At 37.0% G+C, this 24,979-nt stretch overlaps 1 protein-coding gene across 2 annotated transcripts; it reads left to right on the top strand.

The window, feature by feature from the left end:
• Positions 1-1,272: 1,272 nt before the first annotated feature.
• nudcd1 (NudC domain containing 1) lies at positions 1,273-24,298 on the top strand. Of its 2 annotated transcripts, XM_027175827.2 has the most exons (10): positions 1,281-1,719; positions 2,871-3,025; positions 6,019-6,207; positions 6,744-6,921; positions 8,196-8,384; positions 14,921-15,128; positions 16,163-16,307; positions 16,483-16,608; positions 21,467-21,626; positions 23,088-24,298. In XM_027175827.2, the coding sequence occupies exons 1-10, from the start codon at positions 1,605-1,607 to the stop codon at positions 23,372-23,374; spliced, it is 1,752 nt and encodes a 583-aa protein (XP_027031628.2). In that variant the 5' UTR covers positions 1,281-1,604; the 3' UTR covers positions 23,375-24,298. The 2 variants fall into 2 exon arrangements, with proteins under 2 accessions (XP_027031629.2, XP_027031628.2); XM_027175828.2 differs by lacking the exons at positions 21,467-21,626; positions 23,088-24,298 and adding an exon at positions 17,265-19,490 and having other exon boundaries at positions 1,273-1,719.
• The last annotated feature ends 681 nt before the right edge of the window (positions 24,299-24,979 follow it).

The raw sequence follows: 24,979 nt of genomic DNA, 5'->3' as shown, positions 1-24,979 counted from the left end.
TTCTATCTATCTATCTATCTATCTATCTATCTATCTATCTATCTATCTATCTATCTATCTATCTATCTATCTATCTATCTATCTATCTATCTATCTATCTATCTATCTATCTGTCTGTCTATCTGTCTGTCTGTCTGTCTGTCTGTCTGTCTGTCTGTCTGTCTGTCTGTCTGTCTGTCTGTCTGTCTATCTGATTGTCTGTCTGTCTGTCTGCCTGCCTGTCTGTCTGCCTGTCTGTCTGCTTACCTGTCTGTCTGCTTACCTGTCTGTCTGTCTGTCTGTCTGTCACTAACTCTTGTGCTTTGGTGAATTTTTCTGGGTGGCTCTGGTTTCTTCCTCCATACCAGAGTCCCCTGGGATAGGATCCTGGTACACTGCAATGCTGCATAGAATAAATGCTACAGAAAATCAGTGGAACATTTCCTTTATAGTAAAGTCATAAGAAGAACTAAACTAAATAAACTATGGTAAATAAACTAAACTAAATAAACTATAAACTATAAATAAACTATAGCTTCTTTATTTAATGGCGCAACAGTACAGTGGTTTACATGTTTTGTTTATTTCTATAAACCATATAAATCATAAAGACAAATAGTAAACATTAGATAACTAACTAACTAACTAACTAACTAACTAACTAACTAACTAACTAACTAACTAACTAACTAATACACCTGACCTTTTTAAATATCACATTTTTCAATTAGTCTTTTTTCTACTAAATGTAAAGATCCATTTTAAAGAATTTAAAGTTCAAAAGTTCAAAGCCCTCTTATTAAGACTTTATTTTATTTAACCTTAATGTTGTACACTTTCTGAAGGTTTTCATCTCTTTTATTTCACCAATTAAAGCTGTTAATGCTTTCCATCACTAGGTGGCACTCACACTTTATGCTCTCAGTTGAAAACATACTGGATTCTATTCACAATACCGAACTGAGCACTTTATATATCTACGTTTTTAGTATTGATTTAGTTGTCTTGGATACAGCTCTGAAATCAGAGGCCACAGTGCTGTGTGTCTGTTTACGTCATTAGTAATTAAAATAAAAAATATAGAATTACAAATTATTTCACGCTTTATCATTTTTTTCTTGAATATCTTGAAAATAACAATAAAACAATATTGCCATATTTTATATTTAAATTTATATACTTTTACAAAATGGTGATTATTATGGTGACTGTCAATTCACTACAGTGCATTGTAACCTCGTATGTTAACCGGAGGAAAACACGATTTCAAAGTTCCGGTTCCATTCTGAAGCAAATTACTGAGGGGAGTTATTGTGAAATGTATTGCAGACAGAATGTATAAGAATCGCAAATTTGTAAGAATTTGCATACTTCTTTAATAACGTTTGATATTCCTTTTCGTTTCAAAAATCTAAAATGGGGTTTTAAGTAACTTTAAATGCTGTAAATTCCTGTAGGAACGCACTACATTTCCCAGGATTCATAGCGCGAGCTAGCGGTCCGTTTAGAAAGCTCCCACCGGAAGCATGAGTTTTAGTTGTACGTCTACAGTTAGATATATAGCACTAGATTTGTATTAATTTCCCTCCACGATAGTTTAAATTGTATTGTCGATAAATACGAACATGGCGAATGCGAATTGTTCTCTGAAAGTGAACAGAGATCTGCTGGATCCCGGCTTTGAAAGTTACAGACTGTCCTTAGACTCAATTCCATGTTATAATGTGGAACTGGATGCAGGTGAGATGAAAAATACATCTTATTGTCTGTCAGAGTTAAATGCTTAATGTGATCAGCTTTACACCAGAGCTTGTCTTTGTAGCTGCTGAAATTTAGCAGTTTCTTCTAGTGCTAAGTGGTGAGCAGGTACTTCCAGGGTTTGGGATTCGATTCCTGCCACTGCTGTGTGTGTGTGTGTGTGTGTGTGTGTGTGTGTGTGTGTGTGTGTGTGTGTGTGTGTGTGTGTGTGAGTGTGAGAGAGTGTGTGTGTGTGTGAGAGAGTGTGTGTGTGTGTGTGTGTGTGAGAGAGTGTGTGTGTGTGTGAGAGTGTGTGTGTGTGTGTGTGAGTGAGTGTGAGTGAGTGTGAGTGAGTGTGAGTGAGTGTGAGTGTGTGTGTGTGTGTGTGTGGTGTGTGAGAACCTTTTCCTCAGGGGTTTCTTCATTCAATCCAAGGACATTTGCTGATGTGTTGTATGCTGTTTAGCATTTCTTAATTGCCCCAATTGTCTAAGTGTGTATGTGATTGTGCCCTGTGATGGTTTGGCACCCTATCCAGGGTGTTTCTGCCCCTGATATTCAGGCTCTAGGGTCTCTATATAGGATGAGTGAGAGTGAGAGAGAGAGAGAGAGAGAGATGAAAAAGAAGTAGGTGTAAGTGGCAAGAGGAACTCCTCTCACAGATTCTTTTGAACTCTAAACAGAAAGAACAACATTGTGTTTATTTGACAAATCACTTGAATGTGTTAATATTTTATCTTTTCTTTCTTTTTTTTTTAAAGAATATTTAAATTGTTTGCTTATTATTTATCAAGCGGAATATGACCCTGACAAATAAAATGTTGGAGTGATGACCAGTCACACACACACACACACACACACACACACACACACACACACACACACACACACACACACACACACACACACACCTAAATGTAAGCCTAAACCTCAGTAACAAAAAGAAAACAAACTGTATTATGCAGAACCTGCAGAAAGCTTGGCTTAGTGGATAATATACTTTAATCTTATTAAAAAATGTCATTGGCACTTTCATAGCTTTAACATTAGAATGTTAATTTTATCCTCATATTATTATTATTATTATTATTATTATTATTATTATTATTATTATTATTAATGTGAAATCTTGGCTTTCTTTCTCTCTCTTCCAGAGGTGGCAGAGGTGAAACTGAAAGACAGTCAGTACACTCTGGACCACATGAAGGCGTTTGGCATGTACAATTACCTCCACTCTGATCCCTGGGACGAAGAGAGTGTTTACTTCATCGACTGCAAGGGAAGAGTGCTCAATATGAAGGTCACGCTGGTGAGTTTCTTAAACACTGTCTAATGACCGTAAATATCAGCATTAAGATCAACCTGCGATTGATCTCTTCAGGATTTAACATGAATTAGATGTAAAAACTTTTTTTTTTAAAAATTCACCTTAAAAAAATACATTTCAGCAAATAGCTCAGCCTTGCAAATCTGAGCTTCTGATTGATTGGTTAGTAGATGCATGGATGGAGGGAGGGAGGGTTGGAGGTAAGCAGGGGTTCAGTCAGGTTCATGAGTAACAATGAGAAGGGCTTTACAGTATGTTCTATAATCGAGTGAACAATTTCACAGCATATTTTCAAATACTGTGAGTCTCTCCATGGACACTGAATATAGCAAAGCATTGCTTACCTTCTCTATTTAATATAGATAGATAGATAGATAGATAGATAGATAGATAGATAGACATTTTCTTTTTAAATCAATCACTTAAACACTATTTTCTTATTATGAGCCTCTATCAAAGATGTCTGATGATAATAATAAGAATTACAGTATATATGTAAATAATCTGAAAACAATGAAACAGGGGCCACGGTGGCTTAGTGGTTAGCACACCTCACACCTCCAGGGTTTGGGGTTTGATTCCCGCCTCCGCCTTGTGTGTGTGGAGTTTGCGTGTTCTCCCTGTGCCTCGGGGGTTTCCTCCGGGTACTCCGGTTTCCTCCCCCCGGTCCAAAGACATGCATGGTAGGTTGATTGGCATCTCTGGAAAATTGTCCGTAGTGTGTGATTGCGTGAGTGAATGAGATTGTGTGTGTGCCCTGTGATGGGTTGGCACTCCGTCCAGGGTGTATCCTGCCTCTATTCCCAATGACGCCTGAGATAGGCACAGGCTCCTCGTGACCCAAGAAGTTCGGATAAGCGGTAGAAAATGAATGAATGAATGAACAATGAAACATTTCCCCAAAAGTTCCCTTTTGATATATGAACCAAAATAATAAATAACTCGTGTAAACGTCCAAAATACAAAATGTATAAAATCCGATTGTATTTATTTTATATAACAATTAATATAAATACTGTAATCATAACAGTATGTAACAGTGCAGTTGTGAATAATTGGATATAATCTCATTAACATGTGTGTACACAGTATAAACTGTACATATATTCTCATTTCCCTAGTCACCTTATTAGCAGGACAATGAGGATCATTCTAAGTAAACTGTTTATCTTGAGAGATTTTTGCATCCTGTACTCATCATCTTGTCCTGAAATTATTTGACCAGTTTAATGGTGTTATTTTGTGCTAGCACTAGGTGGCACACACACTTTGGACATTCAGTATTAGTCTTGATTTAATTGTTGTTAATTTGGACACACTTGAGCGGTCAGATCTTTGTGTAACTACTTGATTTCTGTCTGTATCGAAGGTGCGATTTCAGGTTGGATTTTTTTATTCCTGTGTCTTTTAGAATAAAGTATGTTTGTCTGAACATTTTGAACATCACACAAAATTACCAAAATTATGAGTCTGTTTTATTATTTTATTCATATGCATGTCATTAGTATAAAATACAAATTTCAGTGGTTTCATGCGGAGCAGCTGAGTTCAGAACTATATAATATTTAATAGCATTGATTTTCTTGTGCATTTTTCATGCTTTAATGCCCAGCAGTGGGAAATTATCCTGAATGCTGTAATTATGCACTAATCATCTCTCTGGAGCTCAGTTTATGTTCACTTGGAGTAGATCAGAAGTTCTGAACAGGCTTTAATTTACACAGTGAACAGTGAATGAATGGAGAAAACCGAACCAAAAGGTAATATATAATTTATATCAAACTTATATTTAGATAATATAGGAAACTTCATGTTGACTGAAGCTCAGTGCCTCCTCGCAGCTATTTCTTTTTTCCTTTTCACATTGTTCACTGTGATCACGGTGTGATTAACGATCATCAGGTAAATTGAGCTCATTTTTCAGGATGGCCTATTTTGTAAAGAGAAAAACAGAATTCTGAAGTCACAGTCACGTGTCTCTGCAGTTTGTAAGCTGTAATAAATGTTCTGCTTTTGGTATCTATAAATCCTTTACATCTAAAGCTAAGTATTGTAAAATCTGCTAAAACTGGAGCACTGACACTGGAGACTCTGATGTTTTGTGAAATCGTCTTCTTTTGAATGTCTGTATGAAATTTCATTTTAGCAGAAAAAAAAATCTGCTTAATCGGTAAAAAATGTGTACAGAATTCCGGCGCTTTACGTTAGTTTTGGAGTCTCGCGTGGTTGCCGTCAGCACGTGATGATGTGCTCATGATTACAGATTAGCTGAACAGTGTCCGTGATGTCAGTCTGCAGTTTTTGCACAGCACATTTTTAATTGCTGCTGCAAACTGTTTTGCACAACAGACTGGAAACGTTCTTTATATGCAAAAACTATTACATGGCTGTGTTATTTTATCTAGCTGTCCCTTGTCTCGTGCTGTCCCTTGTCTCGTGCTGTCCCTTGTCTAGCAATGGCCCTTTTCTAGCAATGGCCCTTGTCTCACGCTGGCCCTTGTATTGCACTTATCTCTAGGGGAGGTATATTTATTATCAGGGATATTTTCTTGTCAGCCAATGTTAGAGTGATGAGTTTCGGTGAAAGCTCTGTGAGCTTGTTCTGGGACAGCTATTTTTTTTTGTAATTTCATACAAATCAACACACTGGGTACCACAGTGAGTCATGAAACCTCAAAACCTGGTTGGCTGCTGGGGTGCCTAGCAACAGGACAGAATGTAATGATACAAAATTTAGGTAACATGAAACAATAATTCATGATTATATCCAGATTCATAACTGCAGGCCTGTTAGGAAGAGCTGGTGCTGTTTGACACTAGGACCATGATAATCCCCTCTCACACTGCGAGTTTGAGTGTAGTAGATGGGGATTAGTACACGTTACACTCATGCAAGTACTGAACTCTCTCTCTCTCTCTCTCTCTCTCTCTCTCTCTCTCTCTCTCTCTCTCTCTCTCTCTCTCTCTCTCTCTAGGACACGGCACTGGGGAAACCTCGAGAGGTGTTTCGGCTGACCTCTGACCCCAGCTCACTTGATTTCGACAGGCTTTGCTCCTCTCTGAGTCTGACCTCTGCTACCTGGGCCGCCCTCTCAGACGGGGCCGGATCTCTGACCCTGTTACACACCAGCAAAAGAGGAGAGAGCTCCCATCTAAAGTGGGAAGTAAGAGAGAAAGCTATGATGAAATATTAATAATTCCTGGCTGTTTAGCTTACTTTCTGTTATTAAAGCAACCTTTTAAAAGAGACAAAAAGCGGCTAGTAACCTCAGGTAATTACCTCAGTAATTCTGACCTGATGGGTTTATAAACAGAAGTGTTTACATTAAGAAAAAAAAAAAAATCATGTGATTCCAGAGAATTCTTCTCTCATCATTTGGTAAAATGTTTCTGTGCTGAAGCTACTTAATTTAAAATGTATTGGCACTTGTGTTATGCTAATATAAACTCGCAGCATCACTACTTGTTACAATTGACTGTTAAATTTTAACTGTAAAACAGGTTCATGAAATATAATTGAATTAATATGCAGTTTTGTAAGAACTCACATGAGTTTTGTTCATTTGAACAAAGCCTCACGAGTTGTGTTATGCAGTTGTAGTATTTCCAGGGCATTAAAAAAATTGTTCTGTTATTCTTATAAACCATTCTCTAAATATGGTGCTGATCATATGATGATTTTTACTCTTCCTGAAACAAGCCCATGTTCAGCGAATCTCTCGGGGAGCCTTTCACCATCCTGAACAGCGTTTCCCACGTCCAGGCAGCGGTTCATACGATCGAGCTGCTGCTGCTACGTATCCAAAAAGATCCAGATGATACCAAAGGCAGCGGATTTTCCACCACGCTCGAATGGGTGACTGTGGACAACTCTGCTGGTGAGCATGATGATGATTCAGAGTTGATTATCGAATTTCTAAACCAGTAGAATTTTGACTTAGAATTACAAAGCTATCTTCTAATAAAATGTACCAGACCTCAGTGTTTAATGTGTCTAGATGTCTACATGCAGTTTTACTGGATTTTGTAGTCCGTAGGTGTGTAAAGACAGAATAACAATGATTAATAATAATGAACCCAAACATCACCGCTATCTTTACGATGTCTTGGATATGTTGAGCTCTTGTAAAAAGAACCAGGGAAATTTTTACCTCAGAAAGCAGCCACTAGTGCAAGGTTCAATACAGTAATATTTAATGTTATATAATGCACAGAGTTTTGTTATATGATGGGAACACTATAATAAACCGTTTCTAACGCCTTGATTTTAAAACTGTTTGCCAGCAATGAGATAACATTTTAACTTTCATGGAGACTGACAGGCTCAGAGAAGTGTAGGGTTAGCAATAGGCTTCATTTGTCAAATTGGAAAATTGACTATTCATAAATCTTTGGAGCATTCAGGAAAATCCAGTCATTTCGGGAAAAAAACGTTTATATCCCATTACAGCACCTGAGATTTGCATATAAAGGAGACTTACTAATGGAAATTGTGTCCTGGCTTCATATGGCATAACTAGCAATGAGTTCTACATTGAATATGCAGTCAGGATTAAATCACATATTTATTTTAGTTGCAAACAAGAATGCAAATAATGTGTATTTGTGTTTGCGGGTGAGTGTGCGTGTATGTATGTACATTTGTGTGTGTGCGGGTGTGTGTGTATATGTAGGTGTGAATGTATAGTGGTGTATGTAGATGTGAACGTGATGAGTGTGTACGCTTGTGTTTGTGTATGTATGAGAGTATGTATGTGTATATGTGTGTGTGTGTGTGTGTGTAGATGTGAAAGGGGTGTGTATGTATTTTTGTGTGTGTGTGTGTGTGTAGATCTGAATGGGGTGTGTGTGTATGCTTGTGTATGTATGTGTACAGTATATGTATGTGTGCATGTGTATATGTAGGTGTAAATGTATATTTGTGTGTATGTGTAGATGTGAATGGTGTGTGTATGTATGTGTGCATGTCTGTAAGTAGGTGCATGTCTGTAAGTAGGTGTGTGTGTGTGTGTGTGTGTGTGTGTGTGTGTGTGTGTGTGTGTGTGTGTGTGTGTGTGTGTGTGTGTGTGTGCCTGCGTGTCTCTTTGGGCTTGGTTTTAATTCATAGCAACTCATAATAGAATTGAGGCAAGTTCCAATCCTATTTGTGCAGGTGAAGAAAAGAAGTATGAAGTGAGGAAAAGGAGGTTGATGAAGGGCAAGTCAGTACCTCACTACACTGCTGTGGAGCCTCAGGGGAAAGGGGTGATGGTGGCATCAGAAAAACCCTTCACCTTTACACAGGTAGATGGCGTTCCACTGGAGGAAAAACCACCTGAAGACATGGAGGTGGAAAACAGCGGTCAGTAAAAAACAAAACCTTCTAGTGTATTTATCTGGTAATCTGACTGTATTGTGTGAGTCATTGTGTTACATGCCATGATAACATTGTGAGAATGTTGACACTTGGATGACTTCAGTCAATCCTGATACACGCTGAGCCTTTAACTGAGGTGTTGGGAAGAATAAGTGCACTAAACCCTATAAATATTGATGTAAATGTCATCACTCTGTTGCATAACACTGAACACAGAGGTGAGGCTTTTGATGCTTTTTTCTCTCCTCCTAATGGCAACTTCTCACAACATTCTCATCACTCCCACTGAGCCGAGAGAGGAAAACGTAATAAATCACAGAGAAGACTCCAGCTGTTTAGAGATGGCTCTTTAGATTTCAGCACTATGGGGCTGGTGTTCTTTTGAGTTACTGAACATCACTTTTTAATGTTTAAATTATTCTTGTGTAACCATTTACAATATAACATGTGTCAGTCACCTGAAGCCACATCAGTCTCTTAACAACTTATTTAGATGACTTTTGGAATTATTTGAAAAGGAAAAAAGTGCTTAATTGATAACTATTCACTCTCTAATTGTAAATAAAATCTTTATATATTTAGAAATGTTTACTGTGCGGTAATACACAGGTAGAGTTCAGTTGAACACATATTATCTGCATATTATAATTTCTTTAGTTTTGATTTTTTCAGTTTGATTCAGAGAACATTTAAATAAGTAAATAAATCAGTTCTCTTTATTTAAATAAGTAAATAAATCATTTTAATCTTGTGAAAAGACTGAATAAATTGAGCAAAAATAAATGAATATTTATGAATTAAAATATTTAAATATATTAGAGAAACAATCACTGGTGTGTGAATGCTTTCGGGGGCAGTTATAAAATTAAGACCATTTCAATTCTTTTGTTTTTTATTGGACTTTCATTGTCTCAAAGCAGCTTTACAAAAGTATAGAAATATAATAAAATATTTTTTTATTGTTTTTATTTAAATTAAGTTACTATTTAATTCTAATTTTTATCCCTAATGAGCAAGCCTGAGGCTATGGTGGCAAGGAAAAGTGATGGTTCCTGAGATGAGAAACCTTGAAAGAAACCAGACTCAGAAGGGAACCTCATCCATATTTGGGTGACCACATTTTAAGTTGTATATATTGTTGAAAAGGAAAGTCTTTGATTCAATTAAATAACAAGTGCATAACTTGTCTAAGTGAAGATTTATCTTTGCAGAACAAAGCCTGCATTTGGCAGCAGGACCTTCACACTTCACACTAATTAACCCTCAAGTCAGGGCTCATTCCCCAAACGGCTTTCACGAATGTTAGAGAAAATCTAAATCTAGTCTCAAATACATCTACGGTATCCTCTGTCATTATGAAGCTACATTGTCATCGGGTGGTCCGTATCTGAGATAAGTTCATAAAAAAATTGCATAAGAATTTCCAAATCTAGTTATTTGTGCATGGCAAGCGATGACCTGAGACTAAATTTCAGTATCTCTGTGACTTAGAAATGTTAAACAAACCATTACAAATGGCCCAAATTTTATGGGACTAAAATTGAACTTGAGGAAACATAGATGTGCAAAGTGTCCTTGAACTGGTCTCCATAGAAACTAGAGAAGAAATCATGCCATGATTCAACATAAACCACTACAGAAAGGGTAAAAAATGCACAAGCAGTGAGGACCATATGGTTTTTTTCTTTTGCTAAGCTTTATTTAACCTGCATTCTTCCATCAAGCCTTTCTAAATATCACGCTACATTCAGACCCTCCGATCGAGAGAGAAAAAAAAACGCTTCCAACAGTCATTCTTGGAATTCTATGGAAAACAAAAAACACATCCCTCTTTATCAAAACATGGAACGTGAAGCATGAGCGTGTTCAGTTAAGGTGGATTTGCAGCATGTTGGGTAATAATTCTAAGAGCAGAAGAGAATTATTAGACAAAAACATAATCTCTTGCAGCAACAAGATAAATCCCCCAGAGTTACATTAGCACCTATGATGTTATAATAACACCTTCGTGTTGATGAAGGTCCAGCTGGACACACGCAGTATCGGTTCGTTCAGCTCTGGGGATGTTCTTGTATATGTGCGTGTTAAATAAAAGTGTGAATTTTCACCATGCATGAAACACCAGATAAAGTCCAGCTTGAATGTTGCACAGTAACAGTGGGTTCGTCTGTGCCGCACTTTATACAGTGGCTTCATTCTGGTAAATGCTTCCCAGAGGCCAAAAATATGAATTTCTTCCTATTTTAGTGGTCCCCATGTTTAGCCTTGAATTTCTTTGAATGTCATGTCACACTCCACAATTGTAGATAATATCTGATATAGAAAAGCTACAAATTCTTCAATTCTTGAGTGTTTACTTTCAGAAGTAATTTTGTTTTAACCTTTCTTACTAAGGACAATATATTCATAGTTAAGTTAAAAAAATACATAATTTATTATTATTAAAATATTCTAAAAATTATTATTAAATATTCTTAAATATTATTTTATTTTCCACACAAATTTTTATATATTTGAGGTAAACAGTCAAATCAAACCCTTTTCCCCAAGTGCGTGTTTATATAGATATCTAAAATTTGAAGCCGTTGTCTTCAACCACTAAAATTCTGTGTAAGATTATCTGTTAGATTAACAGTGTCCTGACTTGTTTTACATCAGATTTTCGGCCATAAAATAATTCGTCTATAGATTGAAATCGTCCGCTAAGCCGATTTCCACGTACTGGTTAAAAAGGGTTAAAGTTGGTCAAATGTATTGGATGTTTATATGTCAAGGAAGCATTGTCCTTTCACTGTATATGTGTGACGTATTGTTAATCGCTATACACTCGCCATCCACTTTATTAGGAACATCTGTTCACCTGCACATTCATGCAATTATCTGGCAGCACCTCATTGTTTAAAATCTTTCAGATACACGTCAAAAACTTCAGGTAATGTTCACATCGAACATCAGAATGGGAGAAAGGGTGTTAACTCTGTACCTAACCATTGCATGGTTGTCGGTGCCAGATGCGCTGGTTTGAGTATTTCAGAAACTGCTGAGTTCCTGAGATTTTCACACAACAAAGTCACTAGAGTTCACAAAGAATGGTGAGAAAAGAAATGTGTATGGAATTTCTGCAGGCTGAGGAACCTTGTTAAAGGGAGAGATCAGATGAGAAGGACCAGAATGAATGAGCTGACAAACTCAAATAATCACTCTCAACCCCAAGAGGAAATGCTTTTTGTGTGTTTTGATACTTTTCTTCTCATCTTGGTTATAAAGAGTCACAGGATTATAAGTCACAGGATTGGACTTGAGATCACGGAGTTTTCTTAAGACTGATGGCAAGACTTTCAGTATCAGAACTGAAATGCAGCACCTTTTTTTTAATTATTATTATTTTTTATATATAAATAAATTGAGTATTCCTACTTAGTATCCGTAATTATATAGCCCTTTTTTTTTTACTCAATGGAGTATTACGAGTACTGTAGTTAACACATTCCATCTTATTTATATCAATAGCACCCATGCAAAGTGCTAATTCGCTCAGCGGGAGTGTTTAGACTTTATCTGCGCTTAATCTGAACCCTAATTTTTTTGTATATTCATGCACATTGTTTCTGTCTGGCTGGTTTAGTGGACTGAAATGCGATTAAACAGCAGGGAAAACATCCAAGGAACACTAAATGAGGAGAAAATGTATAGAGAGTATATGTGCCCTTTGGGGTAAAAATAAATTAGCCAAGGCTTCTTTTTTTAAGTCAGTTCCATATGCTGAGCGTTGAGCAAAATAGGCAAAGCAAAAGGTATTTTTGCTTGAAATTTTGTACTTTTTTCTATTTTTTAATACAACTTTTCACACACATCGGTGTTTTCCGTTCAGATTTAATGGCTTCTTACAGACAGACTGTCAACAAGCCGTATTGACATTAAGTGGCTTCTACCTTGGAATGATCTGCCACAATTTCTCTAAGAAACAAGGCTCAGGTATTTTTCCTACACTTGATGTTCCCACTTTATATACAGCTCACATATTTATACATTTTTACAACCCCTGCTTTACTAATAGAGAATAAATGAATTTTTTTAATTCAATTTTATTTGTATTGTACTTTTTTTTGCGAAAGTCTCAAAGCAGCTTTTCAGAACATAAGAAATATAGTACAAAAAAGTTTATTATACAAAGAGTAATATAATACAAAGATTCCAGATTAACATTAGACTTGTATTTAAATACGTTTGTATTTATCCCTAATGAACAAGTCTGAGGTGACTGAGGTGACCGTGGTGAGGGAAAAACTCGCTTAGATGGAAGAGAAAGAAACCTTGAGAGGAACCAGACTCAAAAGGGAACCTCATCCTCATTTGGGTGACACTGGAGGATGTGATTATAAATTATTCTAAACATGAGAGAGTGTTATTATGAATAATGTCATTTCTACAGTCAGATACAGACTGACAGTTGTGTATTGATCAGGAGGTTGTTGTCCTAAGAGACTACATTGATGTGGCATCTTCTCACAAGGCATTGAGGCAACAGCTTCAGATGTGCTACAGAGAGACCCTCCCTCTTTTCTGCCACTTCTCTACTGTCCTGCTTTCCCTTTTCTACTTTGCTGAACTACTTTTGTTACTTTTTGTGGTACTCCTTTACACTGCAGCTCAATCCTTGCTGCAAGTGGTGGCTCAAATTAGAAGCGGTGACCCCAGGACCACCAAGCTGTTGTTGATGTTGTTCTCGTTCTTGTTGTTGTTCTTCCTCCTCTTCCTCCTCTGCACCCTACGATTATGCTCATCATTCAGCATTTTCCTGAATGTCAATGTCTATATTTTTTACTCTACACTTTACTTTCACTTAGATGCCATGCTGCATTTCTTTGCACACGCATTTGTGGTCAGTCCAAAGACATTTAATTTAAACTAAAGGTTCCGAAACAGAGATTTACAAGCTTAATAGACTGTATTATTGTTAAAGGGGAAACAGATTTTGTATCTGGGAGGTTTTTATTATCTTAATGGAATTTCATTTCGCTGTACTTTTCTTTAGAGAGAGAAAAATGTTTTTTTAAAATTGTTTTTTTCTCTCTCAAGGCATTACTGATGAAAAGGTTTGCTAGACCATGAAAGAAAGGGTCATGAATGATGCGTGCTTACCAAAGCTATCTTTAATCAATTTAGGACTGGAAATGATGTAAATGCGGACATTCATTGCATGACATGACCCTTTCCTTTGGTCATCTTCCACTGATCAGTCCAGACCTGCTGCATACTGAATAGAAACCCAGCTAAGCGCAGACTGTGTTCTGCTGTTGAACATTTTCTTTGATGTGCTCAGGCTAATGGATCATTCAAAATTCACAGCGTGAGTTTGTTATTTGGAGCTTTATGAAAAGACTTGAGAGTCTCTGAGAACGCCTCCGAGATGCATTAGGCAACTTGTGTCAGAGTAGCCAGTCGCAGTAACAAAAAAACCCCTGCTCATTTTCATACATACACACACACACACACACACACACACACACACACACACACACACACACACAGGAGAGGGGATGCTCATTTACAGCACACATAGAGAGAGAGAGGGAGAGAGAGAGGGAGAGAGAGTTGTTGCTTTGAACAGACACACACAAGCATTACACCCACACAGCTAATGTTCAGGTAGAGCATTAGCCTCTTCTCTTTTTTAGACACCAAACCGAGACAGAGATCAGGACTCGGATTAGCAGCTCATCAACAAAAGCGCACAATGAACCCCCCCCCCCCCCCCCCCCCCCCCCCCCCCCATTTCTCTGGAAAGCCACATCCTCATGTTCACTGTAGAGAAAATTTGTTCTAATTTCAGTATTATGGTTTTGTGTGAGCGAGAGAGAGAAAGAGTCAACAATCAATTCTTTATTTCAACTCCTTTTTTGAAAAATACCCTTGTGTTTTGGGCTGTAATGAAAGAAGCAAACTCTTCTAAAAGGAAACACAGACCAGTGCCCAAAAGATGTATCATTACTATACCATTTCAAATAATCCTCATAGACCTATAGATTTCTTTATAATTTTGATGAACTGGAAATTATACACCGTTGTATTTTTGTTTTGAGGTACAAAATGACTCTCTATTGAAATTCTCGTTCGTAATTTGTAAATGAATGAAACAGATGTGAGCTCATGGATCTGCCCAGGCCACTTTGCAGCCATGAAAAGGAAGTAAGTACTTGAGTGAGGAATGGAGAGCATACAAAGATGTGCTCATTGTTTTTTTTTTTTTTGTTGTTGTTATTTTTTCCCTCTTTTGATTTAAATGAATCATTTTTAAACAAAGGAACCTCAATAGGACATCGCACTGTATAATATGCATCCTCAAGGTAAAACATCATAATGAAATCTTTTGTTCATTTGTTTCTTCTGATCCTTGAGCGCTCTGCTAAGACTACGGGCTTGTTATTGTTCAGCAAGTGAAATAATAATAGTAATAATAATAATAATAAACTCTTTTCTAATATATGGTTTTCATAAGCCTTTTATTTTTATGCTTTTAGCGCCCATCTACTTTTGGCAGCAGACTGAAGAAGACGTCACGGTGTGCATCCGTTTGCCTGAGGACACAACGAAAGATGACATCTGCTTCAAGCTGTTGGTGGACAACGTGTGTGTGGGTGTGAAAGACTATGCACCTCTGCTGCAGGGTCAGCTTTTTGCCCCCGTGGACCCTGAGGCCAGTGTTTGGACCATCAAAGATGACAAAAGGTGGGAAATTCTAGGAGCTAATTTTTCCAAAGCTGCCTTGTTAGATTAAATCAGATTACACTATCCAATACTATACACAAGGAAGAAAACCTTACATTTACATTTCTGGCATTTGGCAGACGTCCTTATCCAGAACGACATATAAAATTGCTTTCAAGTCTTTATCAATGAATACATTGACACTGGCTAACAAGGTTACAGACTTAGGACACAATCAACCTAAAACTCAGTTCGGGGCTTTCTTTCTTTTTTTTTTTAAACATACACATTGAACAAACAGGGCAGAAAGTGTAAAGTTGAAATATTTTATTGTAAAACTCCACTGTTCCTGTTTCCCCTTACATTTATTCTCTCACCAGTCTCTCTATCTCTACTATAGTTAATAAGACAAAAATGTAGCTCGCCACATTAAATGTTCATGTGTTGGCAAATTTTTTGATTTCTCTAAAGATCTCACAGTGGAGACTCCTTTAAACAATGCTAACTAAGCATCTCTGCAAATATATACAAACTCAAAAACTTCTTTGTTACAGATATGAGAGAATATTATATGGAAGATTTTATTTATTTATTTTAAATAATAAATGACCGAAACAACATCCCGAGTCCAAAGTTACTCTTGATGGGTTTTCCATAACTCACATATCTGTGGATAAAGTCTAAAATGGCCAAAACATCCTCCAAAACGAAGCTATACATTTGTATATGCTTCTGGAACAAGCGAAAACTTCAGACTTTTACTCTATTGGACCCAAAACTTTTGAAGATTTGTTCATGAAAATATGAATTAAGTTTAAATTGAAAACACGGGTATAATAATAAATGAGAAAATAAGGTAAAATGATTAAAACACACTGAGGAAATGTACGGTAAATGATCACGACCTTTTCGAATCAGTCAGGCTGTTTGTGGCTTCAGTCTATAGAAGAGTGAAGATAAAGTGTATTCGTTCTTATGTGTCTGTTGTTGTGTGTGTGTGTGTGTGTGTGTGTGTGTGTGTGTGTGTGTGTGTGTGTGTGTGTGTGTATACCCAGTTTGGAAGTACATCTGCAGAAGCGGAGTGAGGGGCCGCTCTGGTCCGAGCTGGTTTTGGGTGATAAGAGAGGACAGTATATTGTGGACGAGGAACAGGCTGCACAGCTCCATCAGAGTCTCACTTACCTTACTGCTGAAGAGCTGGTCCGTCTTCTTCTCTTTCACTCATTATCCAAACTACGACTTTTATTTCGCTACCTCCTCCTTATATATGTTCACTTTCATGCTCTGTGTATTCTTTTATTTGCATATTCTCATTTTTTTTCTTTATATATTCACACCCTTCTTCTTCCTCTTATATTCCACACTGTCTTTTCAGAATGCTAACCCGGACAAAGATAAGCCTCCGTGTAACGCTCAGGAACTGGAGGACTGTGATGTCTTTCCTGACGACAATTCAACATTAATGCGGTTTGATGGTGCCACCTTGAAACCCACCCATGTGGTGAGTCAGTACATGGACTTCACACACAATTGATCAATACGCTGAGCGTTCATCTGAAGCACTCAGTATAAAAGCTCAGTGAAAACAACAGTAAGAAAAACTGATTAAAAAACGAATCCATGGTTTCAAAAGTTTTAACAAAACAAACACTGTCTTGCGTCATTGGTTACGAAAGCGTTCCTTATTCTCCAATAATGCACACGATGGGCACGAATCCAGTCTCAAGAGGGACCTTTAGAACTGCAAATCTCAGGTAATATTAACTCTAGTAGTCTCAAGGATACACTTAATAAATCTGAGGGTTTTTCCGCTTTGTCTGGCTACAGAACCACAGAATATTTTTCTTTTGTTTAAACAAGTGCAAAAAGCAGATGCAATACTTCATCCTCAAATTAACTAGATTATAGATACTAGCAAGATTATAGAAGCTAGCAAGCAAAGAATTTATATTATAGTGTTAACTATCTCTTAGAAGTAGCTATATTGGTATTAACATTCAGCACCACAAAAAAAAAACATTTACAACACAATTGTTGAATTCTCAAATCTGATCTGGTTAATTAAGAATCCTTAGCAGCAGATCTGACTGTATGCCACACGTTATTCGAAATCATAGGTTTATATTAATGCACTCCTTCTCCTTATTGTTTCTATAGGAACAGCTCATTCACAGGACTAAATCTATGTTCACACAAGCCGTCACTATGTGGGTGGTGGAAATAACGTTCCAAATCAGTTTTCTGTTTTATGTCAGCTTTGTAAAAACTAGATTTACTGCTATGGAAGGACAGAAGAAGAACTCTGCACTTTCAGTTGTTTTTGCCTTTTTCTTTGTGGACCGGTAATATGACCAAATCTATCTTACTAACTTGGAGGTTGGAAAACGTGAGGGAGCTTTAGTTTCTTCTTTTTTCTCTCTCTCTCTGCTTTAAAGTGTATGTTTTATTGCATAATGCACTTGTGCAATTATTAACAAGTTGCCGTAGAATTTGTGAAAGTGAAATAAAACTTCAGGGTTATTGGGAAAAATTCAATCTGGGCCGCTGTCAGTAAGTCTGCTTCATGGTGAGCTGCATCAGACCTCCTAGATGTTAAAGTATTTTAGTTTATCCTCACTTTATATATACAGTATACTGTACATATGAGCAAATAAGTGCATTTTAACAAATCTCTTGACAATTTGGGGAAAAAAACATGCAAAACTCAACATAGACGGTAACCTTTCTAAATTCAAATCCCCTTAATAATTTAATTCAATTGCATGTGTGTGTAGTGAGTCCAGACGTGAGAGTAAATATGGGACAGACCCTAACAACTCTATTAGGGATTAGCCTTCTATAACTGACCCATTTGCATTGTACAGGGAAAGCGTTTGCTTTTACATGTGTTTGTTCTGCCATCTGTCCAAGTAGCATGTCAATAATGAAGATTAATAAAATGACTCTCCATAAAAATCATGTGGAGATGCTGTGACAAATTATTGAGTGTTAATGTCAGAGATTTTTATTATTATTACAAATCCTTCCCCAGCTCAAGGCACATGACGTCATTGGCAACATCACAGCAATTTGTGCTTTAGTGCCCTTTCCATATAGCAGCAGTTGTGATAAACAAAGGATTGCAGTGATTTTTTACAAAGAGATGCATTCGGATTTTTAACTGCTATGACTTATCTATACTTAAAACCCAATCATTCTCATTACATAAACTCCAACTGCATCGGTAATGTAATGTACATAAAGTACATAGAGGCTCTGATTTACTAACATCTCAAATAATTACTAATACTAATTATCATGCACAGTCAGATAAGTTGTGCAAACCATTAACAGGCATGTTGTGGGTGATTAAAATAAAGAATTACATGATTGATGTGGCATGTAAATCTGACAAGAAGCTTTCATGCTTAGTTAATTGCATAGCGGGTGCAACGTGACTCACTGCAAAAACGCCCTGTTTTGCACGTTCATTAAATCACAAAACTGACACTACATGCCGTGTTGCTTTTTGATGGATGCAGTCCTCTGTAGAAGCTGTTAGTAAATCAGCTGGCATGTTTTATGAGTCTTTTCACACTCACAATTTGTACAAGTGTTTATATTTGTGACTCAGGGTAAGAAAGTTCTAGATCCCAGGAAGGTTTTAGTAATGTTTTGTTTAAGGCTCTGGCTAATTTCCCAAACCCAGTGGTTTCATTGAAGGACTTTTTTCTCTTTGAGTTACGAAACTTTAATTTAACATTAAAAGTCTTATTAGTTTTCCTTCCTGAAGTGAGTTTCAAGGACATGTGCTTACGCGGATGGAAAACAGTAGGACACGTTGTGGCTGAAAGCTGCTTCTGGTTCACATATTAATCTACTTCTGATCTACAATCCTGGATACTGCATGTATAGAAATGATGTAAAATGTCTTGGAGTGTAAAATAAATCAATAAATGTGGTTCAATTTCTGTGTACAGAACAATGTTGAATTCTCAATTCTGATTGGCCAGAAGGTACAGTATTGTTTTTCTATAACAGCTACTCTGAAGGCAGTTCCAAGGCAAATCACAGGTTTACATAAGGGCTTACTATAGAAATGGGAGCATATTAAAATAACACTTCCAGTATTTGCCTCAAGAGGGTTGTTATGCAGATGTGCCATTCAATAAAAGAATAAACGTATGACATACATCTCTTCAATGTAATCGTTTGCCGATTGCTGCGATATTAGTGGGTCTAAATGCCTTGGGGTGAGCTTTTAAAGTTGAAAAAAAAAGTCAGCATGCATCACAGTTTCCCATCACTGATTATTTTCCCACAGCATAGTAGTATTCGATGCAGTCGTTTTTTTTGTGTGCAAGATCATCATATGCTAGAGTATTTTTGTTAGCAATGTTGGCACATCTACTGTATGAAAGATTTTCATTAAGCACGTTTCTTTAAAATTAACCTGTTAATTTCTTGCAATTTCTTGATAAGTATACAAATTAGTCTTCAGCAGTCTACAGCTGTACTTCCAATAAAGACAAAGTGCTTAATACTTAAATACTTAATCGTACACTTTACAAATTATTTATGTGTAGGTGTACGTACTGTTCAAATCAGGTTTTTTTTATTGCTAACGAAATATTGAACCCTGTATGTGCCCATGTCCATCAGAGCCCCTTTTTTATGAATTCCTTGAGGAAGAACTACTTATTTCTTCCTTTTGTTTGCCTTTTCTCTGTGCCGAAAGCTTCCCTCCAGATATTAAATTGTGCGCTTTGAGGTGTGATGGAAACATGCTGACCTTTTCATGAGTGCACTCGCTGTTATCATTCAGCTTTAAAAACGTTATTTGTGGCACCAGAGAAGCTGCCCCTGGGGCTTTTCCTGGAGCACTCTGATTGTACATTTGTATCCCTCAGCAGAGTGCAGGAACAGAGCTGAACGGTCTTCAGGTTCTCCAATTGAACTCATGAGAGTGTAACAGTGTGTCACCTTTATGATTCACACCTGGCCTCTTGAATGGAGTTAAGACAGCTCGTAGTTAAGTAAAAGGCTTTGATATTTAACTTCAGTCCTTGGGAAACTTGGTATTTCAAGTTTCTTCCCTGCTTTTTGATAAAGGTGAAGGATGTTTCATTACACCCTGATTGCGTGTGTATTAGCAAGAGGAACGACTTGTCCTCTTTCTTTTAATGCGCTTCTAGTGAAGTGTTTGGGATATTACTGAGGACAGAACAATCTGAGTTTATGAAGGAAGATGGTGGCATGTAGATTATAACGTTGCTGTTTCATAACTACTTATTAACAGACACTCAAAGTTTAGAAGGAACCAATGGAAATAATGCTTAAAGGCTTTTTATTTATAAAGAGAGAGGTTTTATTATTTGCCCTATTGTTCTTTAGAAATCGGAACTGACGCCATGGATACTGGCTTTCAGAAGAGTCGGTCGCATCCACACCTTCATCTGATCTCCATAATTAAACCATGGAGTGGATCTGCCCTTCTGTTCTCATTTATATCACAGGCTGAGCATAGATTTCTGTGCTGGCTACATTTTATCAGTTATTATCTACATTTCTACTTGATTATTACATCCAAACTTATTAAAAGCTTGAATGTTGACCACAAAAGTGCAATAAGATGTCATGTCACATCACACAAGTGTCTATAAACTGATTGGTACGTTAGCCAAGGAAAACCTTTAACCATTTGAGAATTTCAACTATCTATATTTTTCTACACTGCAGTGAAATATGGTTCTCTGTCGCTTTTATCACGTCGGCTTCTAGAAGAATCCGTGTCTAGAAGGGCATATTGAAAGTTGAATCTGAATTCATGAAGCTCCTGTTTATTTCTTGTGGCAAAGAACAAAGCAACTTGATGAGATCATAAGGACTTTTAAGCTAATTTAGAGAGCAGACAAAATAAAAACATATCCAATGAAAAAGGTTTAAAGGTTAAAAGCAGACTAAATAAAAACATTATATAAATAAAAAAGGTTTAAAGGTTAAAGGCAGACTAAATAAAAACATGATTTTAGTGAGTTAGTTTTATATATTTTATAAAAAGATGTCAAAACATATAACATTTATATTTTCACATATATATTTTATATAGTTTATACCTTTTATTTATCTATGAAATGTACCCTAAATTACACATTAATGCTGATTACGGCAAACTTCTGGAAGTTCTTGTGCCTTTTTCATTTTATACGACAACAACAGATATGCAGTTTCATCATAAACATGGAACCTGAAACTTTAACTGTACTGGAACTGTACTAAGGCAATATTATCATCTGGATGAATTTCAATCAAATGTATACTGAAGTAGATTCTTAAATGATGCTGAAATGATTCTAAAATTCTTGTCTTTGTTTCATTAGGTGAACCTCGGTAGCCACCAGTACCTTTTTACTGTAGAAATAAATCCAACTGAAATGCCAGCTTTCTGTCTCCGGCACGACGTTGACGCCTTGCTGTGGCAGCCGCGTCCCGAGCAGCCAGATGCTTTGTGGGAACACATCGCCACTTTCAACGCACTGGGTTAGTCCCATCATGAACCTTCTTTAATCTTCTAGAACTCTATTAGCTGCTTTTGGACTGGATGTTTTCCATGATAGAGGTGATATTTCTGCCCCTCTGACTACATTAGCTAATATGTTTCTTAAAATAAAAGACATCTTTAATGCAGATAAATTGTCTTTTACCACAGCCTGTCTGTAGGCTTCAGATAAATAACTTTTTTACGTTAATAAAAAATCTATATCACTTTTTAAAAAATAGACACGAAACACACACACACACACACACACACACACACACACACACACACACACACACAATCCCTGTGCTGACATCCAATATTACAGGGTATTTGATCCCTCAGAAGCCAAAGATAACTCTCCTCCCTGAAAATCCTCTGTTGACATCCCCTGCACATCAAACAGCAGTGTTTGCTGAAGCAATAGGCAGCCTGACTGTCCTGCTCTTCCTAGGTGTGCCAGCAACATTTCCCAGAATATGCTGCAGTTAAAGATGTTCAACAGCGTTGCTATGACGTCTGAGCTTTACAGACATGTATTAATCACTAGTATGTAACTACGCTTCACCTTATATAATCCTGAAATCGCCCAAAAGTACTGATACTAAGTTGATCTGATGTCTATTAAGTTGTCCTCATTGCAGGAATTTTAGTACTTGTGGGTTGTGAACAGTGAAAGCTGGCACGTGCCTGTTGGCTTCAGCATGGACCCTTCTGTGAGATTTGGATAACAGCGTGAAGCTCACGCATCATTAATACATCCTATTTTTATCTAATTTGGACCAATCTACATTTTAGAAACTTATTAATGGTCTCAGCAAATCAGTTCTGCTGCATGCGGGCATGTGTGAGTGTGTGTGTGAGTGTGAGTGTGCACGAGCGTGGGAGTGTGCATGTACGTGTGTTCTTTCTTTTGGTTTTCATTGTTCCCGTAATAGGCTCTGACCACAATAAAGCAGTTAATAAAACAAGATGAATAAATTAACTTTTACACCCTTTGCTTTTATAACTGCCTCCAACCTCTTTTTGTCATCTTTTAGGTTCCTGTCACCACATTCATTCTGATGTCTCTATTCTAACTCTTATAAAGATTTTTTTTCAGGTCAGATCTGGACACTGGAGATTTTTTTTTGATCTTTTAGAACACTAGTACAGTTTCTTTATTGTTCTATTTCAAAAGCCATTGTAACATGTGTATGCAGTAGTGTTTGCAGTATAATAACACGGTATTGCAAGGAGAAACAAGTAGCATTTTTGTGGTCTCTTGTCTATGTCTGTCACAAATAAGTCTTCAGGATGGGGACGATTATGTTATTAACAGTAATTAGTTTTAAGCATCAGCTTCAGGCTTGTTGCGAATCACCATGGTTAAGCTCACTAAATTACACTCTAATTGCGCGCATAATTTACTCGTGTGTTTTCAGCCACTCTCATCATAACTCCTTTTTTCTGCTTTGTCTTAGGTTATGTGCAGGCTTCGAAGAGGGATAAAAAGTTTGCGACATGCGCTCCCAATTTCTCATATGCGGCTCTTGCAGAGTGCGTTAGGCGAGTTTTCATCTACCGGCAGCCGGCAGCCGTGGACACGGTTCTCTTCAATCGCAAACAAGGCCGCCAGATTGGCCAGATTGCCAAGCAACAGGTAGCCAGTCTGGAGTCTAACGATCCTGTGCTGGGCTTCAGGGCTACTAATGAAAGACTGTTTATTCTAACATGCAAAAATATGTTCATCCTCAAGGTGAATAACTGAAGAAATGGCTGTATGAGATATGGGGGTGAATGAATCAAGTGTACCTGTTTTCCACTTAAGTTCAATAAGCAAATGGTGTCTAAATATTGTGTGCTACTGGAGCTGCTTGTTAGCTAATGAAATAGATATTAATTAACATCCTGCAAGTGTCCTACATCATTTATAAGCTGATGCTTTTACACAGATTGATCCATGATCAGTAATTCAGTGTTTATGTTCACTACATTGGGATGATGATTTATTAGCAAAATGTTCAAATTGGTTAAAAACAAAGTGATGTGCTTTTATTTGTTCATACATTACACGGTTAGCAGAATCACACAGTGCCCAGAAACGGACTGCCAACTGGTGGGTTGTGGTCTTGATGCAGAGAAAAAGGTTTTTCAATGAATCAAAAAACACTGAATGACTGGATGACAAAATTAGCTGTTGCTTAGCAACTCCAGTTTCAAACATTATGATTGTGGCATGTTGTTCACACACACATAAACACATATCATTCATTACCTCATTTAAAGGGAACAGATAAGTATGTGCTTATTCTGTGCTCTGGATGTCTCATCTGTTTACAGTCTTGTTATTTGCTCTCAAGACTTTTGTGAGCAAGGAATTTTACCCCTGATCGACAAAGTTTTAGGAGGTAGTTATACTAGGTAGTTTGCATAGTTGTTGCTAATTATATTTTTATAGTAAAATTCTTGTTAGTGACATTAGCCTAATAACTCCAGTGCAAAATTTAGGCACCATATGTAAGCTAGTAAGCTGAATTGGCATAAGTAGTGGACTTGACATGTACCCAAGCCATTCCTTTAAATTTGTTTTACTCCGGTCTTTTTCCAGTCGACCGTCTGTGGTCATTTTTACTCAAGGATGATGATCTGTATGTGTGTCATTTTGTAAAAATAAATAAATAAATAAATAAATTGAATTAAATCTGCTCCTATTGGAATGAAGTGAAAGAGAAAAATGCCATTTCTGTTAGCACCTCAACCAACCGTAAGAGTTTCTGTAACCTGTCGCAAAGGTCGAATTGCTCATCTGTGTGTACCGTAATGACATAGTGAACACCTGGGGTTAAGCTGCACTTTAAAATGGAACAGCAAATGTCTCAAAGTCAGACTGGCAGGCATGGTAAGATGTTCGAGCTGGATCGCTCTCATTATGCACAGGAGAGTGCTGTTTGACTCAGCTGAAATCAAATTAACCTTTGCTATATGGGTGTTCCATTTGTCACACTGTAATGTGTGATGGAAGATTTAACAGATTTCTAGGGATTGCGTCACCTGCTGTCAGCTCCAGCTCCGTAACAGAGATTGCGCTACACCTGTTCACTCGGTTCAGGCAGCGGATTATGTGTTTTCTTTTGATGACAAACGGTCTAAAATCAGTAGGATTTGTATTAGTTATTTAATTTAAAAAAAAAATTCAAATATCAACCTGTGAGCATTAAAAAAAAACTTATATTGTGCACATTTATTTCTGATTTTGTAATCTTGATGATATTTCCTGTTGTACATTATTTAATACATTTTATTTAGTACACAGACACACAATATATATATATAAATATAAAATATATATATATATTTTTTTACATTTACGCCC

Source organism: Tachysurus fulvidraco, chromosome 24, assembly GCF_022655615.1.
Source record: "Tachysurus fulvidraco isolate hzauxx_2018 chromosome 24, HZAU_PFXX_2.0, whole genome shotgun sequence".
In the NCBI taxonomy this organism is placed as follows: domain Eukaryota; kingdom Metazoa; phylum Chordata; class Actinopteri; order Siluriformes; family Bagridae; genus Tachysurus; species Tachysurus fulvidraco.
Note: the sequence above shows the minus strand (reverse complement) of the source record. Positions and strands in the feature narration are given on the sequence as shown.